Consider the following 18,583-nt stretch of genomic DNA (forward strand, 5'->3'; position numbering starts at 1 on the left):
ATTTATATTTATGATGATTTTGATCACCTATATTCTTATATTACTATTAATAATACTAGATGTTGCTGCTTAAGCACAGTTGCACGGTACTCAATTAATAATGTCCTCAGCGTCTTGAGCTTTACTAAAATTAAGAAATTACTGAATATAGCCAGATTTTTACTTTTTAAAATTGAATTTAACCCTGATTTTACAGGTGGTGACACTTGGTTTTGACTGTCTTTCAGCTATAATGTGTTCTATCATAATCCAAGAGAATAACAATTTCCTGTCAGTGGCTTGAGAACCTATAAGGAAGTGTCCAAGGCATTTTAAAAGGTTTATATCAATCAATCAATCAATCAATCTATCTATCTATCAATCTTTATTCATATAGCATCTGTTACAATCAAAAAATGTTCTAGTCGCTTTACAGAATCCCAGGGCCTGACCCCCAACAAGCAACAGTGGCAAGGAAAAACTCCACTTTAACAGGACCAGGCTCATATAGGGGGACCCTCCTGCTGATGACCAAGCCATAGCAATAAAGGCCTTTTAACTAACTCTAACCCTAACTGATAGAGTGCCCCAGATATTTTTTTTTACTTCACCATTTACTAGTGCCTGGCTTGAGGGCCACAGTCAACTATGATCATTCTACCAGTAATCCAAACCTGAGAGGTTAATCAGTGGTTGGTTTTCAAGTTAAACTCGAGTTTTGCTTTTATGCCTTTTTACAGTTCATGACAGAGTGTTTGGCTCAGTGTTAAACCTGAGAGCGGTGCTGTAGTGCTGAATGGCCTCTTGGAGCTGGCCGCTGTCTTTCAAAAAGTTAGCGTAGTTGTAATGAACTTTGGCATTGTGAGGAAGTGTCCGGATACCAGACCTGAAATAGGAAAGAACAGTTGAAACGGTGAGACGGGCCTCAGCATTTCACTGTCTTTAGTTCCATCTATGATGCTGCCTTCTTTCCCTCTCTTCTTCTTTGCTTACCGGAACAGCGCCTCCCTTGATAGCCAAACCTGGTTCTGATGGACAGTTTTCCAGGAGAAAGACAGAAGAAGTAGTACCACAGAAACACTGACTACTGTGGTGCCATATCTGCCCACCACTGTGCACAGGCGACTCACACCAAGAGCAACCAGGATACAGTAGCCCATACTATAAGACAAGAGGAGAATGGCGAATGAAAATAAAAACAAACCTGATAATATTATAATTTTTTGAGGTAAACTAGAAGCAATAACAATCCACCAAGCAAGGAGAGTAAAACATTCTTGTGACCCATGCTTTTTAAAAATAAATAAGGAATCATCTACTATCATTCATATGAGTTTTAAAGAAATTAATCAGCCAACACACTTTATTGATGTGTGTCTATTATTGATGTAAACTCACCTTGGCATATACAGAACCCGCTCAGCTACAACAAATCCCACCCTGAAGAAAAGGTTACTGGCAGGAATAAAGGGAAACACAAGGAACAATACTCCCACCAGTATTTCTCTACTCTCCTGTGGGGGGGGGAAATATGAGACATGTTATGTCTTTGTAAAGGAAAAACTAAAACAACAAGTAGAAAATGAGATATTTTTGCTTCAGTTACTGCTTGCCTGGTCAAAATCTTAAGACCAGTTGAAAGATTGATAGAATGTTCACTGTTGGGTGCTAAGAAGGTTTTAAGTAGTCTCAAAATACAACAAGAGTTTATTGAAAACTGCATTTAAATGATTCCATGTCATCTCCTGTCAGGTATTCACACTGTAATGACCACCTGATGGCCTATATAAGTGAGCACTCTCACAACACACATCACTGCTGAGGGGACATGCAGCAAAAAAAGTCATTTTCAATTTGGAAAAAGACCCTGAGACTTTTGAAACAAAAAAGTCCAGGGGTCGACCCAAAAACATTCGATCGGCATTGGGCCAGGAGGATGTTTCAAGGATCTGTCTGTAGAGGACTGGGTGGAGGAGTGGAGGGATCTAGGTTCAATTCCTGGTGTGGATAAATCTTCGAAGGGGTTTTGATAGTTGGGGAGGTGCCAGGACACCTTCAGAGCACTGCCGAGGTTCTATTGAGCAAGGTACCAAAACCCTAAATTGCCCTGTCTTAGCTGGTGATGCATTCAGGGGTGTACCCTGCCTTTACCCATATGCAGCTGGGAAAGGCGAAATGGGCCAAATTTCCTCGAGCCAAATTTAAACCATTACTGGTGCTAACTACAGACAGCATCTGCAACAGTGCCACATACCTGCCCATTTGGACCCTGCAAAAGAGCACCAAACATGGCACACTGAAAGGTGGAATAAAGTTTTATTCCATGACAAGAAAAAAATGAATATTACTGGCATGACAAGATCCCACCTGTACTGTTTTCAATGTGACATAGTTAAATTGAATACCTACATCTTTCAAATAATGGAAATTTATTTAGTCAGCAGTTAGTCAGCAACTACACGTAGAACAGCTTTCTATACTCATACCTTCAGTGAAAAGAGGCAGCGTATGCAGAGTGTGATGATCACCAGGGCCAGCAGCACAGTTGCCCCATTACGCAAATCACCTAGGGACTCCACCAGGGGAATGCTTCCTACCTGCCAGTCATAGCACAGCACGACCGGGACCAGCAGCAACCAGGCATTGAAGGACAACAGGTATGAATACGTCAATATCCTGGGTAGGAAAAGCAGAGAAGTCAGGAAGGGGAGGATTGATAAAGAAATGAAGGTTGGTAACAAAAGGAAATTATATGTTATATGTTAAGGTTTTTAAAAACTGAAGGCCTAACCTAAATAATGATGAATAATGAAAACTCTTTTTTGCTTGGACTACAAGGGTGCCACCTCTCCCCCCCATGCAAACTGACCTCCGACCCTGCTGACCCACTCAACCTGACCCTACCGGCAACCTTCTTTACTAAATATAATGTATTTCCGTATGTACTCTGTGGACTATGTGTGCCTATTCTCTCCTCTACCTCTGCTCTCCCCTCCCCTCCACTCCACTCCATTGATTGATTGATTGATTAATTGATTGATTGTATAAATAACCCCTTTCTCATTGAAAGCCTGACTTAGGAAACCCAATAGTACCTTAACACGTGTTCTGTTTTGCTCTTTGAATAGATGTTATTCTATTTTCTTGCAAAGACAGAGAAATATTAATAGTATAAGTATTTAAACTCATGGAACAAAAATTGCACATGAAATCCTTCGGCTGAGCATTGAGGCAACAAAGTCAGAAGAATGTAGAGGAGAACCTTGTAGAGTCCTGATATTCAAGGCAGATTGCTGACTGTTTGACATGTAATTCCTAACTCTGATCCAGCTGATGTGGAGGGCCGCAGAAATGGCATATCTGTTATGGATATACTGGGCAGGTTCCAGGGTGTTAGGGACAGTTGTCTCGGTGTGCACAGAACAACTTGCAGAGGAAATAAAAGTCAACACTTTTGGTATCTGTTTAGGAAACCACAAGAAGAATTTTTGTGATAATTTGAGTGGGAGACATACTGTAGTTAGGTGAGACGTAGTTCGGTGGCTAATGACTCCGGTTAATACTTAACAGAAAAAAATGTTTTTTGTAATATCCTGGCTAATTCAGATAATCAGTGCAACAAGATTAGCAGGATACATAATACTGTGGACTAGTTTTGATTTTTATGGTATTGGCAGGATAATTTAAGCTTCCATAAGACATGAATTTAAAAAAAAAATTCTCAATCACATTTACATCAGGAGACTGTGAGGCTCATGACAAACCCTCCTGAGGTAGTCCATCATGGATTTTGAAGTGCCTTAAGGATCATTTTGATTTGTAAAGGCCATCATCTTTTCAACAATGGCTATTTTACAGATGGTCTTAAATTTGTTGGAAATTAATTGGACCTAGGAAATGTTAGAGAGATCTGGCTTTTCCAGCATTATCTATCTATTATCTTATTTTTCCCAGGTCTTTCAGACTTTACCCTCACCTCTTCTGTTCCTGTAAAGTGCCATTTCTTAATTACACTGTGAGGAAATGGGAACTGATCAATCACCAATCATTTTCATTTTCAGAGAACTAGGGAGCTGCTAAGAGCAACCCATGGCTGCTGATTGTTGGGAGAAGATTAGAGAAGGCTCGCAATTTATACAGGTCAAATCTGTGAGGTCAAATCTCCTGGAGTTCCCATTCATTTGCAGGCTGCTACTTTTCACCTTTTTCCTCTCTAAAATTGCATGAAACATAAACAACACACTAAACAATACACTGGTATTACATGAACTACTGAAATGATTACCTTGTATTTAACATTATACTGTTTGGAGATCATTCAATCTTCAAATAATACTATTCACAATGAAAGTTAAGTTGCCAGGGGTACTTAAACTTTTACATCCTTTTGTATCTATCCAAGAGAAATCATTCTAACAGAAAAGAGCTAAGATGTACTAAAAACACATGGCTGTATATGCAGAAAATCTCTCAACCTGCCGTTTGAAATGCATCAGTTTTTGAATGGAATCTCAGGTTCAGAAACAAGCAGAACAATAACGGATCTCAACGGAACTCAACTTTAGCAGATAGATTTCGTAATCAATAGAGGTGGAAAAAACACTCCATAACTGCCTTATAAAATTGTAACTTTGAGAATACAATAAGTAGTATTCAGTATAACATAATGTGTATAGTGTGTAGTAGATAGTTTAGGTGCCTAAACTAACAGCAGCACACATTTTCATAGAATAAGAAGAACTAGAAATACAACACAGAAACAAAAACCACAAGCACACAAATAAAAGACATGACAGATTTCATTTATGTGTGAGCATTTTGATAAAGAAGACGTACCATTAACTGAGACAGACAGGAGTAAACACACAGAAAAAATAACAGTTAAGAATGGGTGGCAGCAATAAAACTAGGGCCAGGTAAGATGAAAAGTAACAGTAAAACCAAACTCAGTATTATAAAATAAAAGATCCTAGATTAAGGAATTTGAGCTCAAAGTACAACAGAGACCCAAAAGTCCTTGTCTTCTATTGGCTTTAATGTATGATGTAAGAAGAGTATCTAAAATGTTTTCAAAGTAAATTTGACAAGTGAATCTGCATGTTTACAACATGTTTTCATTTTAAAGTTACTTTAAGGGAGTTTGTTTGGGTGAATGTGTGGAACTGACCTTGTAAGGAGATAAGGGGAGAAAGATGCTGGGTTATCCTGTTCAGAAAAGAGAGGCATAGATCCTCCCATCAGCCACAGTCTTACTGATAGGATTATTAGTACCTGCAGGAAGCAACATGTGTGCTGTTAATGAGTTACAAACCAGCAATTGTTAACAGTAATCATGGTCATATTGAAAGCTGCACAGGCACTATCGTTTAGCTTCTAGCTTCCTTTGTTTCTCAGTGAAATACCAAAAGTTGGTATATAGCAGACTGCCATTGACGACCAATGACTAAAGTTTGAACCAAGGGTTTTATTAGCTTTAATTCATGTGGGTACTTTAGAAAACATAATACTCACACAGACAGAAATGAAGCAGGCGCGTTTGGTGAAGGGACTACTGATGTGCAGAAAGTCACTAAATCTTGAGCCCAACATGTGACTGGGGGATACAGACAATAACAAAGTCAACTATCCCCAGATCTCATATTTATCACTGTCAGTGTTTTTTTTGTAGTTGTGGGAAATTCAAGGCATCAATCCCTGTAGCTTTTGTTTTCCCAGACTAGCCTCAATGAGACTAGCCCCTTCCCTCCCTGTTAAACATAGCCCTGAGTTCTCCTGTTGATTTTTTATGATCTGATTTCAACAAACCCCTCCTGGCTACCACCTTATCATGGTGGAGGTGTTTGTGTGTCCCAATGATCCTAGGAGCTCCATGTCTGGGGCTTTATGCTCCTGGTAGGGCCACCCATGGCAAACAGGTCCTAGGTGCGGGATCAGACAAAGCGTAGCCCAGGCCCCCTAATGATGAATAACAATATTGGTCTCTAGTTTCCCTTGCCCGGATGCGGGTCACCTAGGCCCCCTCCTGGAGCCAGGCCTGGGGGTGGGGCACGTTGGAGAACGCCTGGTGGCCGGACCTCTGCCCATGGAGTCCGGCCAGGCACAGCCCGAAGAGGCAACATGGGACCCCCTTCCCGTGGGCTCACCACCTGCAGGAGGGGCCAAGGGGGTTGGGTGCATTGTGTGTTGGGTAGGGGCCGAAGGCAGAGACCTTGGCGATCTGATCCCCGGCTGCATAAACTGGCTTTAGGGACATGGAATGTCACCTCTCTGGTGGGAAAGGAGCCTGAGCTGGTGCGCAAGGTTGAGAAGTTCCAACTAGACATAGTTGGCCTCACCTCGACGCACAGCAAGGGCTCTGGAACCAGTCAGAGGGGTTGGACTCTCTACCACTCTGGCGTTGCCGATGGTGAGAGGTGATGGGCAGGGGTGGCAATTCTCGTTGCTCCCCAGCTCAGTGCCTGTATATTGGAGTTTACCCCGGTGGATGAGAGGGTAGCCTCCCTTCGCCTTCGGGTGGGGGGACGGATCCTGACTGTTGTTTGTGCCTATGGCCCAAACAGTCAGTCTCTAGAAATGCCTTTTTTCACTTGAGAAACATCACAAAGATCAGGAAGCTACTGACGCGGCATGATGCTGAAAAGTTAGTCCATGCATTTGTTACTTCCAGGCTGGACTATTGTAATTCTTTATTATCAGGGTGTCCAAACAACTCTTTAAGAAGCCTCCAGCTGATCCAAAATGCTGCAGCCAGAGTTCTGACAGGTATTGACAAAAGAGATCACATAACTCCTGTAATGGCGTCTCTTCATTGGCTGCCCGTTAAATTTAGAATAATTTTTAAAACCCTTCTTTTGACCTACAAGGTCCTCAGAGGCCTAGCTCCATCCTACCTGGAGGAGCTAGTGATACCTTATCAGCCCAATAGACCGCTCCGCTCTCAGAATGCTGGTCTACATGTGGTTCCCAGAGTTTCTAGGAGTAGAATGGGGGGCCGAGCATTTAGCTACCAGGCTGACTCCATCGCTACTTTTAAGATCAGACTTAAAACCTACCTCTTTGAAAAAACTTATTGTTACTAATTCTGTAGTTCCAGTTACTATCATAGATAGACAAATTATCATACTTAGGGGGTTGTCTAATCATTAGTTTAACATCTTAGCTGTGCCGTTATAGGCCAAGGCTGCCGGGGTGCGGAAACATGATCACCTGACAGGCCTCTGTCACCCCCCCACTGGGTCATGGTTTCCTCTCCTCTCCTCTCCTTTCCTCCTCCTCATCAAGCAGACTAGTTATGCTGATTCCTGTGTAGTTTTTCTGCTTCTGCCCCCCCCCCCCCCATCTCTATTCATTTACAGGTATCGCCGCCTTCGGAGCTGCATGACGACCTCCGGCCCCGCTGACCCACTGTATAAATAGTGTATTTTTGTGTGTGTTTCTGTGCTCTGTGCCTGTCCTCTCCTCTCCTCTCCTCTCCTCTCCTTCTCCCTCTTCTCTCCTCTCCCCTCCCTCTTCTCTCCCTCTCCTCTCCTCTACTGCCCTCCCCTCTCCTTCTCCCTCTCCTCTCCTTCTCCTCTCCTCTCCTCTCCTCTCCTCTCCTCTCCTCTCCTCTCCTCTCCTCTCCTCCTCTCCTCTCCTCTCCTCTCCTCTCCTCTCCTCTCTCTTTACCCAGCCAGCCATCAGCAGGAGGGTCCCCCTACATGAGCCTGGTCCTGCTCAAGGTTTCTTCACGTTAAAGGGAAGTTTTTCCTTGCCACTGTTGCTTGTCTGGGGTTAGGCCCTGGGATTCTGGAAAGCGCCTTAAAACAATTTTGATTGTATAAGATGCTATATAAATAAAGACTGATTTGATTTGATTTGATAAGCGCCAAAATTGAACCCACAAGCGAGCAAAATGAGTAAGAAACAGACGTCTTTTTAAAAAGAAATTGCGTAAAAGAAAAGCCCCAATCAAGAGACGGGAGAAGAGCCCTCTTCCAAGAAAAAGAAAGCTTTTAACAGACAATATCCTGAGATCTACTGAAAATATGGATTTAACCCAGGTAGGTGATTCCCGCATACCAAGCCCACTCTACCCTGAAATCGCCACCACAGCACTGGAAAACCCAGTTGCCATTTCCGACATTCTATCTGTGTGAAGCGGGATTTTCTGCGGTGACAGCAACTAAAACAAAACAATGGAGTAGACTGGGCATAAGCAACACACTTCGGGTGTCATTGTCTCCCATCACTCCCAGATAGGACCGTCTCATTGAAGAGAAACAAGCGCAGGACTCCCATTGATTTGTCTTTATGGTGAGTTAAAATCTTCATGAAAATAAAATGTTCCTTATATTCGTCTTTGTAGCGTATCTGTAGCTTAGTTTGAAGGGATGTTTAAACGTTATCGTAGCGAGTAGGAGAGAGTAGCGCTTGTGAGTCTTTGTGGGCACACTTATCCGGCAGTTCAACCGGGCCGCAGTAAAATTGTCAAGCGCTGACCAGTCCGTGGTGATAAAAAGGTTGGGGACCACTGGATTAGATCACATTATTGCCATAGATGATATCTCTTTAGCCTCTAATCAATAAGGAATCTCAGAGTAACTTTTGACCAAGATCTGTCCTTTAATTCACATACTGTATAAAAACAATCTCTAAAAGCACCTATTTCATTTGCAAAACAATGCAAAGTTTAGTAAAGTACTGACCTGGGATGAGGCTGAAAAGTTAGTCAATGCATTTGTTACTTCCAAGATGGACTGTGGTAATTCAATATTATCAGGATGTTGAAATAATTCTTTATGAAGACTCCAGCTGGAAGAAAATGCTGCAGCTGGAGTTCTGACAGGTATTGACAAAAGAGATCACATGACTCCTGGCATCTCTTATTTTGCTACCCTTAAATTAAGAATATTTTTAAAAATTATACAGAACTACAAGAAGCAAAGCCCACTTCTACCTGGAGGAGCTAATAGCTCTCTATAATCCCAAAAGACCACTCCTCTCTCAAAATGCTGGTTTACTTGTGGTCCCCAGTGTGAGGATGAAGTTTTGATCACCCACGCTGTTCGTTCACTAGACTCAGAGTAACCACGCAAACAACAAGAGTGCCTTGCAAGGGGGAGCCGAACAGCAGTTCATGCTTCCTCTGTCAACTCCGTTCGTCTGCTGCTCGCTCACCTCTTTTATTGGTGCAAACAGAATGTGTGTCCAAACAAGATCTCATATCTCATTGCCTTCTGACCTCTCCACCCATCTTAACGAACTTCTCTAATCTTGACCAACAGGATACATCTGGATGCTGGGCTTGGTCGTAAGCAGCATCAGTACCTTTGAATTCTCATGTTCTTCTTCTCCTGTCAACATTCCTCAACACTCAAAATTTACATACAATAGCATTTAAAGATAATACTAATAACAACAATAACAATAATTCTTCTCACACCCAGAATCTTTATTACAGAGTTACAGAATCATTAAAAGTAAAATGGGTGGCAGAGCCTTTAGCTCCCTGCTGTAACACCAGCTCCCCTGTCCAGGTAATTTTAGGATTTAAACCTTCCTCGTCGAGAAAGCTTCTAGTTAATAATTCTGTAATTCCAGTTATTATTCTAGTCTGACTAACTATCATATTTAGAGGGTCGCCTAATTATTAGGCTAGCATCTTTGTTATGCTAATGTTCTGGGTGGTCACCTGAGAGTCGCTAGCACGGATACTGGCCAGAGAAGACCGCTGGTTTGAAAGGTGTGTCAAGAAAGCTATCCATGTCAAATTGGAAAAACCATCCTTAAACAGAGGTGGTGGCCTGAGGCATCTTTGTTATGCTGCTATAGGCCAAGACTACCGAGGTACAGAATCATGATCACCTGACAGGCTTCTGTCACCCTACTGGTTCATAGTTCTTCATCTCCCCTCCATATCCTCTACAGGTATTGCCGGCCCATAGCTGTGCACTGACATGCTGAACTCTAACCTCCTGAGCTTTTGGTTTGATTGCTCAGTGTAATTAATGTATTTGCATGATTTATGCCTATTCTCTCCTCTACCTCCCACCTTCTCCTCCCTCTCTGCTCAGTTGGCCATCAGCAGGAGGGTCTCCCTACATGAGCCTGGTCCTGCTCAAGGTTTCTTTCTGTAAAAGGAGAGTTTTTCCTTGCCACTGTTGCTTTTTAGGGGTCAGGCCCTGGGATTCTCTGGACGCTATATAAATAAAGATAAATTGAATGTAATTATTTTATTCTTGTCCAAAAAAGCCAAATTATATTGTCCATTATTTAATGTATAAAAGCTACAAAAACAGAACTCACCCAAACAGGGTGAATGCTTTTTATAATTATCTTCTCTGGCCAGTGCCGGTGTCCTCAAAAGAGAGCGGGCACTCCTTTGAGGACAGCCAATTATGGGTACTGGCCAGAGAAAATCACTGGTTTGAGAGGGGTGTCAAGGAAGCCATCCATGTCAAATTGGAAAAACCATCCTTAAACAGAGGTGGTGGACTAAAGCACTTCCTATCATCCACATACAATGCAGTCCTCCACTCCTTTCAACAACAAACCAAACGTTCACACCTTCTCAGGAGACCTGGTGACGCACCACCATGTAAGCCAGCAGACAATGGAGAGACACACCAACTGAAACTAGCTGAACAACCCTACCAACGACCCTGCCAACGACTCTCAGGTGACCACCCAGATCATTAGCATGCTAATGGTCCACGAGGGCTATATTTTCAAGCTCTGCCCCCAGCAAGTTCAGAACTGAAAAAGCCTTCTGGAAAGAAGGCAAAACGTCTTCAAAAGAGAAGAAAAACAGTCCAGTTAACACAGAAAAATACCTTGGATAACTATGACCTGGACGATCGAGAATCTACACAGACATCCCACTAAAATGATGTTGTTTACTCATGTATGGTCACTGAGTACTCACGCCCATGCAAATGTGTAGGTAATTTTTGTACTTACTAGGCTAGAGGCTTGCGGCAGAGCACCAGGGCATCGTAGATTATGCACACTCCAAACACAGTTATGCCTGTCTCCTTCACCAGCATGGCACAAGTACCCAGTAACACACTGATGAGCAGACAGCCCACTGACACGGTGGGGGGGAAATCATCCTCAGACAAACATACACCTACACTCCTGAAAAAAGTAACAGAGAAAGGACAAAGCTTCTAATATTGATTATTAAACCCCGTCACAGAGCAAGGAGATGGCAAGCTATCAATGTTTTAGACAATTACTGTGGGTATACTGAACCATTTTGTTTTGAGTTTCTATGAGGTAAGAATTACAATACTGACATGAACTGAAAGTAAATTTCTATGGAAAAGTACAGATAAATATCTTGCTGCACACTTACAACCCAGACAGCTCTGAATCATAAAAATATGTAAGCAAACTCTGAAATATGTTTTTACTACAGTCGTATACAGCAGTGGTCCCCAACCTTTTTATCACTGTGGACCGGTCAGCGCTTGACAATTTTACTGCGGCCGGGGGGGTTGAACTGCCGGATAAGTGTGCCCACAAAGACTCACAAGCGCTACTCTCTCCTACTTGCTACGATAACATCTAAACATCCCTTCAAAATAAGCTACAGAGACGAATATAAGGAACATTTTATTTTCATGAAGATTTTAACTCACCATAAAGACAAATCAATGGGAGTCCTGCGCTTGTTTCTCTTCAATGAGACGGTCCTATCTGGGAGTGATGGGAGACAATGACACTCGAAGTGTGTTGCTTATGCCCAGTCTACTCCATTGTTTTGTTTTAGCTGCCGTCACCGCAGAAAATCCCGCTTCACACAGATAGAATGTCGGAAATGGCAACCGGGTTTTCAGTGCTGTGGTGGCAATTTCAGGGTATTCTGCCATGACTTTAATCCAGAATACTGGACCACCAGGTATGATGCTCTCAGTGCGTTCACATTTACTGATGTGGTGGCCCTTCTTCTGCCCATATCATGTTCCTGTTTTTTTTCCTTTCAAAATACTCCAGGGGCTTGTCCTTTAAACTAGGGTGCTGGGTCTCCAAGTGGCAAAGTAGTTTTGAAAGCTTCATTGCCTCATTAGCAAGCTGGTCACCACAAATTGAGCAGAGTGGGCTTGGTATGCGGGAATCACCTACCTGGGTTAAATCCATATTTTCAGTAGATCTCATGATATTGTCTGTTAAAAGCTTTCTTTTTCTTGGAATAGGGCTCTTCTCCAGTCTCTTGATTGGGGCTTTTCTTTCACGCAAATTTTTTTTTTTAAAGACGTCTGTTTCTTATTCATTTTGCTCGCTTGTGGGTTCAATATTGGCGCTTAAGACATAACCAAGAGAATCCGGTCATTTCCAAAAATGTTTTTTCAAAATAAAAGATCATTCAGACTCAGCTAATGCACAAAACGGAAATATTTAATTATTTCTTGTGCGGCCTGGTACCAATTGATCCACAGACCAGTACCAGTCCGCGGCCCGGTGGTTGGGGACCACTGATCTAATCTATCACTGAGAAATTTAGAAACCAGTAGCATAATAGTATGTACAGGGAGGCAGGTATCCAAGACATTAGGGCTCCAAATGATTAGAGACACTTCCGGTTAATGTGTCACATGGAATATAAAATCTATTGCAGAACAGTTTGTATTGTGCTTGTGCTGACTGACACACAAATATTAAACACAAAACCTACAATGGGCAACTTCCCTAAATGACTGAAGGCATGGGGATTCAAATGATAATGCTCATAAAACCACAACTGACACTCTTAAGACAGATACTCTTAAGACAACTGACAGAGTGTTTCTCCCCTAAAAGCCTCAATAATTAAGCAAATGTAAGACAAAATACAATGTTACACACACATGTTTGTAAAATGTTAAACAAAGGTCTTTAATTTTTTTCTTTGGGTCTTTCTTTCATTTGGGAGGTCCATACCTGATGTAGGAGAGGAACGCCAATAAGAAAAGCATACAAGCCAAGACGTCAGCCCTTCCCACAACACCAGTCACCTTAAACACAAACACACACTCGTTATGTTACTTTTTTTGTTACTCTGATAAACTGAAATGCACTTGCAACAAATACTAGTACATCTCAATTAAATTGGAATATCACCAAAAATTTTATTTCAGTAATTAAATTCAAATACTGAAATTTGTGCTCCCACTGTGGCCAGAAAAGACACTGAATATACAGTTGATCTAAACATAATAACAATAAACACAGAAAAAGCAGTGATGTGAGTAAAAGAAAAACAAAGCTGACTGATTGCAGGAAAGTGATAATAGAGGGAGTTAACTGGGAGTTAGAAAATAGGCAGCTGACATCTGATATTCTATTTTAAAGATGCCAGAATTGCCCAGCTATTTTCTTTGGACAGTGCTGTAGTATTCACTATTGAGGGGTAAGTATGATTGACCACTATGTACTTGGTGAACATTTACTGTATTAATCTTAGAACAGAAAATACACTTTAAGATCAGTAGAACTCAATGGGGAAAACAACTCTAGAGGCCACGCCTTGTGTGTGGACTGAGTTCCAAAATCTGCTGTGCGCCTTTGGTGGGTGCACTACTGTAAATGCTCCGCCAATCGATTAGCGGCATAAGGATCCCCTAAAATGCCGCCGGTCAAGCGAGACGCGTATGAATGAGGCTTACTTTAAACTGCAGGCCATCGAATATGCGGCTGAAAATGGCAATCGAGCAATCTTAAGTGTTTTCGCTTTATGAGGAAGCGACATCTCTCCATACGCGTGAGGACAACTGTTGCGCAGCGGCTGCCTGCAGATTACCAGGAGAGGGTGGCCATCTTCCGCACCTACTAAGATAACCACTCCCAGTCACATCACCAACATGGATGAGATCCCTCTGACTTTTAACATCCCTTTGACCAACAAAGTGGAGAAAAAGGGACCAGCACGGTGCCGATACGCACAACGAGGCACAAGAAGTCGTCGTTCACCATGGTTCTCGGCTGCCACGGAAACGGACAGAGCGCTGGATGACGGAAGGCGAACACTCCTTCACAAAGACTATGAGGCAGCGCCGGGCAAGTTATGCCACCATAGGCAGGTGGATTGTAGACGCATGGGCTATGATACCGTCTTCATGTATTGTAAGAGCTTTCTTAAAATCAACGCTGAACCGGAACCGGTCGGTGAGTCTGATTCAGATGATTAAGAAGAGGAATTCGGAAAGTTGAACATTGAAATAGCTGTTTGATTCAGATACAGAAGATGAAAACTTTGATGGTTTTGTGGCGGAAAAAAGGATATTTTGTTCAATAAATGTGTCGAAACTCACTGTTTTACTTCCGTTGTCATTTTTTACTGTATGTTTCAGCATGCGCCTAATAATACGGTGCGCCTTATGTATGTTTTAAATACAGAAATAGCACCCATAACTGAGACTGCGGCTTTTAATACAGTGCGCCTTACGGTCGTGAAAATACGGTATATACAAAGGTGAAGGTCTGTCCTCCTTTTCTGGCAATGTTGTGCAAAACCTGTCAGTGATAGTCAGTACAAAGACCGACTATCACTACCAGGTGCAAACTGGTGAGAAAGAGCTCAGCCACCTCCTCTCTATGGATGACATTTGGGTGTAGGCTGTGATTGAGGGAGATAACTGAGCCATACCATGAGGATTTACAGTGATGATAACCAGATGTCTGTAACGCAACAACTGTGGTAAAATGGTAATCAAGACAGGAAAGGAATATGGAGTCAGGCCTTCCATTGGGAACATAGCAGATATCAGGTAGCTATAAGTACCTTGGAAACTAGCAACCCAGCCTCTGTAAAGAAGCAGGCATGTCAAACTCAGTCCTCAAGGGCCACGATCCTGCCGGGTTTTCTGTCCCACTGAATGCATTTTCAGCCTGGTAGGACAGAAAACCCAGCAGGATCAAGGATCAGGTCAAACTCAGTCCATGCCTGCATTTCAGAACAAAAGAGTGAAACATAAAGTTTAGGCTGGTAAAAGTGTACATGGTATGTTATAACCAGAAAGCTGGCATAGTGTACAGCACAGGAGGAGTGGCCAGTCCGACATGGGCCATAATGCAGCAGGGAACTCTATCCTACCAGATGGTTTAATGCTTTAAAGTGAGAGCATTTGGGGGAATACTATATCTATTGTGGACAAACTTTGTGTGTGTGTGTGTGTGTGTGTGTGTGTGTGTATTACTCACAGCCTCGGTGTGGATGGGATGTACAGCAAAGATGAGTGCTGTGACAAAAGCCAGAAGACCATCTTCAAAAACACAGCATTCGCATGTGTACATAAGTAGGCAGGTTACAGCACAGTGCAAAAGCAAATTGGTGACGTGGAAATAGAAAGGATTCATCCCATGCAGCAGGACGTTTAACCTGATGAACAGAGAGGCAGATAGAGAAAGAGTGAGATATTTACCACAGTGTAAAATCTGGGCAGCAATTTGCAAATGTGTTCAGTCTTGAAGCCTAACTCTTGAGTTTTAATGACAAGAACAAAATCTATTATGTCCAAATCATATAAAGAGCATAAAGACATGTAAATGAGTGATAAATCCGTGAAGAGAGGTAAACTAAACATTGACAAAGGAGAGTGTCCGGTGTGTACAGATGAAGTGTATCAATAGCCTGTTTTCAGTAGCAAAGGCATACTGCAGCCGCTTGGGACTAGATGTTCTTGAGAAAGTTCCCAGGCAAAGTATGCTTCATCGCCAAAAACCTTTTTGCTGTTTCAGGTCACTAACCTAATGTCAAATTTTATTTCTGAAGAAAAAAAAATATCACACTATATTGCCAGGGATTGATCAGTGAAAATGAAAACAGCATTTTAATTTTCTCAGAAGCATCATATGTTCACAAAGGCACACAGTATTCTAAAGAATACTCCAAACACTTACCGGTAATCATAATCACTGGCCAAGTTTACATGGATTACATTTAAAAAGTTTATTTGATTTTCAATTACCCTAGATGTTAATACAGTTGTATTAAATTTGTTAATACTGTTACCTATAAGAAATTTTAAAAGTTTACATTCCTCAACAGCTAGCACTTAAAATTAACCAGCTGTTTTCCAATAAGACCTCCCATTTAATACAGTGTTTTACAGTCCTGATTCTGAGGAACCCACAACAGCTAAAAATAAGTAGATACATTATTCAGGACATTAGAAGGGCTTAAAAATGAATTGACAACTGTGAGAGGGGAGCCAAGGGCCTCAGAGGACAGGTATAAATCTTGTGCTAATTTAATGAGTAGTCAATGATGACAACCCAGCATGGGTGAAAAGTGATGAATAACTTCAGGCTGGATTTCCAGAATAAGAAAAACTCACCGGTCCACATTACTATGATAAACAGTGATGTAAACTCTCTAAACACCTTTACTTTATCATGGGGAAAATATGTTCCCAGACAGGAAGGAAAATTAAGTATAATAACAGACAAAATACAGATGGAGATACCGTAGTCCAAAATATTAGACAGATTATAATGCCTAGTGACAATGATACAACCAAGTTCACGTAAAAATAAAAAAGAATCTACTGAAGCTTCAAAACAAATGACAAAATTACAAGAACAAATTGAAGAAAATGAAACTATTGTTACAAGTCCACCACAAATGCAGCCCCTTCAGTGCAAATAAAGAACTAAAAAAACCAGCAGTTTGGGAAACAGCATTCTAGACAAGATCAAACCATCTTCATACACAGGGTAACAAGTTAATTTGGAATAGCAGCCCACTTCACAACCTGCACCCATTCAGCAACCTGCACAGTTGGATGGTTCAAACATAATGACTGTACTGTGAAATGCAACATGTTTTTGATTCAGTCCTCAGTTTTAGTTTCTTTAGTCTGAAGAAGCTCAACTGGCCAAAAACGCTCTTTAAAATAAGACATTTTGACAGAAAAACGCAATAATATTTGAAAACTCAAGCTACATCAACATAGGAAGTAGCATGCCTTAACTCTTCGTTCAATGAATGTTTTTTAGTTTTTGGTTGACTTTTGGTTAACACACAGAAATAAATCATGCTTGACCAAAGTGTAAGGGACATCTGTGTGACGTCACTTCAACATGACGAAGGGTTCCCGTTTTCTTGGCCCGGCTAATGTACGGTAGTTAAAGAGCGCATCACTGCTTCGCAGACCTGTTGTTTTTTAAAAGATAACTTAGTACCTAGCAAGAAGAAAAGAACTCACTTGAAGGTGAGGATGCACAGTGGCCTGTAAGATTTGTGGCTTGTGTTGTCTGACATGGGCTTGCCCCAGAAATCGTCGCTGAAGATCTTTCGGAGGCTGGAGTCCGCTCGCACGTCGGGGTTATTGACGATTGCCCAAACGTCGTCGTGCACCAGCTCACCGTGGACAGAGTTGCTGTAGCACAGCGCGCAGAGGCTGGCTAGCACGACGTATCGGCCCGCTCTATACATAGCCCTGGGCCGTCCGTTTACGTGCAGCGGCTGGTGACTTTGCTTCTTGACCATATGCGCTGTCATGTCTGACCCGATTTTCCAAACATTTCACTCGGACAGAAGAAGGAATCGGGTGTGTCCATTGTGGTTGCTAGGCTGTCTGTATCTGTCCGGTGTGATGGAGCGGACGAGCGCTGCTGCTATGCTGCTTTCACGTGCAGTCGGATACCAGGACTCCCTTCGGGACAGTCTATGTGGGTTTCATGTTGTGACACGGTTGCAATTGCAAAATATATAGAAAATCAAACTTTCATCGGCATTGTATTATCATTGTTTTGCGTATTTGTCATTTTAAAGACAGAATGAAACGATTCATCCATCCATCTTCCGCTTCATACGTGCCGAAATGAGGCGAAAGGCGAAATGAAGGAATTATTTCAGAATAAGTTATAAACGGCAATAGCAGAAATGAAAACTGGCCCATACTATATGGGGTAATGGCTGCTTTCTGCTGTGTACGAATACAGCATTATTGCAATATGTGTTGTTTTTTAGTGTTTTTTCCTAATAGTGTATACATGGGTTTAGAAGACGGGATTAAAGGAAATTTATCAAAAACGAAGTCAAATGTATTTCTAGAACAAAATAATACTCCCTGTAAATATAATCCTGCTTGACTACGTAAGAAAACAAAAACAAAACAGAACATTATTTACAATTTCCCACCTTGAGAACGTAACACTAGCTAGAAACGGATTTCCAACGCATGCGCAATACTGCAATAGCGGCTGCCTAGTGCGACTCAAAAACTCGAATATGACTAAAAAGTTTTTTAATGACAGTTCAAAAGTGAAATTTGTACATAGCTCCATTGCAATCTGTTAAATTCCAAGTGTTCATTTGGTTTTTGTTGTTGTTGTTGTGGTGGTGGTGGTGGTGGTGGTGAAGATGTAAAGGTTCCCAAGCCTAAACGGTCTCTCAGGCTGATTCAGTAGCCGACACAATCACGATAGAAACTGCCAAGAGGATCACTCACTCTCTGCTTGTGTAGGGTGTCGGTGATCCTCTTGTCAGTTTCCCTTATGTCAGTTTGTGCCCTTTGAAAGAATAACGAACATCTAACTTGTTTGAAAACTTTTCCACTCTCTGCTTGGAGGAGTAAACCTTTTTTTAAATGACCATAGTTTTTATATTCCTTTCAAATTATTCAATTATTAATATTGTTCT

The 18,583-nt window shown here is 41.8% G+C and overlaps 1 protein-coding gene across 5 annotated transcripts in view; it reads right to left on the bottom strand.

Annotated features, from left to right (window-relative positions):
* tmtc1 (transmembrane O-mannosyltransferase targeting cadherins 1) overlaps window positions 1-17,577 on the bottom strand; it is a 28,534-nt gene extending 10,957 nt beyond the window's left edge. Inside the window, exons 1-11 of one of the 5 annotated variants that reach the window (XM_057056072.1) lie at window positions 17,145-17,577; window positions 15,139-15,316; window positions 12,880-12,953; window positions 10,918-11,094; window positions 5,491-5,572; window positions 5,147-5,184; window positions 2,466-2,655; window positions 2,234-2,275; window positions 1,378-1,493; window positions 973-1,140; window positions 752-865 (exon numbers count right to left, since the gene is read on the bottom strand). In XM_057056072.1, the coding sequence (XP_056912052.1) occupies window positions 752-865; window positions 973-1,140; window positions 1,378-1,493; window positions 2,234-2,275; window positions 2,466-2,655; window positions 5,147-5,184; window positions 5,491-5,572; window positions 10,918-11,094; window positions 12,880-12,953; window positions 15,139-15,316; window positions 17,145-17,440 (1,475 nt within the window). In that variant the 5' untranslated portion in view covers window positions 17,441-17,577. Of the gene's footprint in view, window positions 1-751; window positions 866-972; window positions 1,141-1,377; window positions 1,494-2,233; window positions 2,276-2,465; window positions 2,656-5,146; window positions 5,251-5,490; window positions 5,573-10,917; window positions 11,095-12,879; window positions 12,954-15,138; window positions 15,317-17,144 lie in introns of all 5 variants that reach the window. The other 4 variants (XM_057056070.1, XM_057056075.1, XM_057056073.1 and 1 more) reach the window with 4 other exon arrangements.
* Window positions 17,578-18,583: the final 1,006 nt, after the last annotated feature.

The sequence above is a fragment of the Takifugu flavidus genome, chromosome 15 (genome assembly GCF_003711565.1).
Source record: "Takifugu flavidus isolate HTHZ2018 chromosome 15, ASM371156v2, whole genome shotgun sequence".
NCBI classification, from domain to species: Eukaryota; Metazoa; Chordata; class Actinopteri; order Tetraodontiformes; family Tetraodontidae; genus Takifugu; species Takifugu flavidus.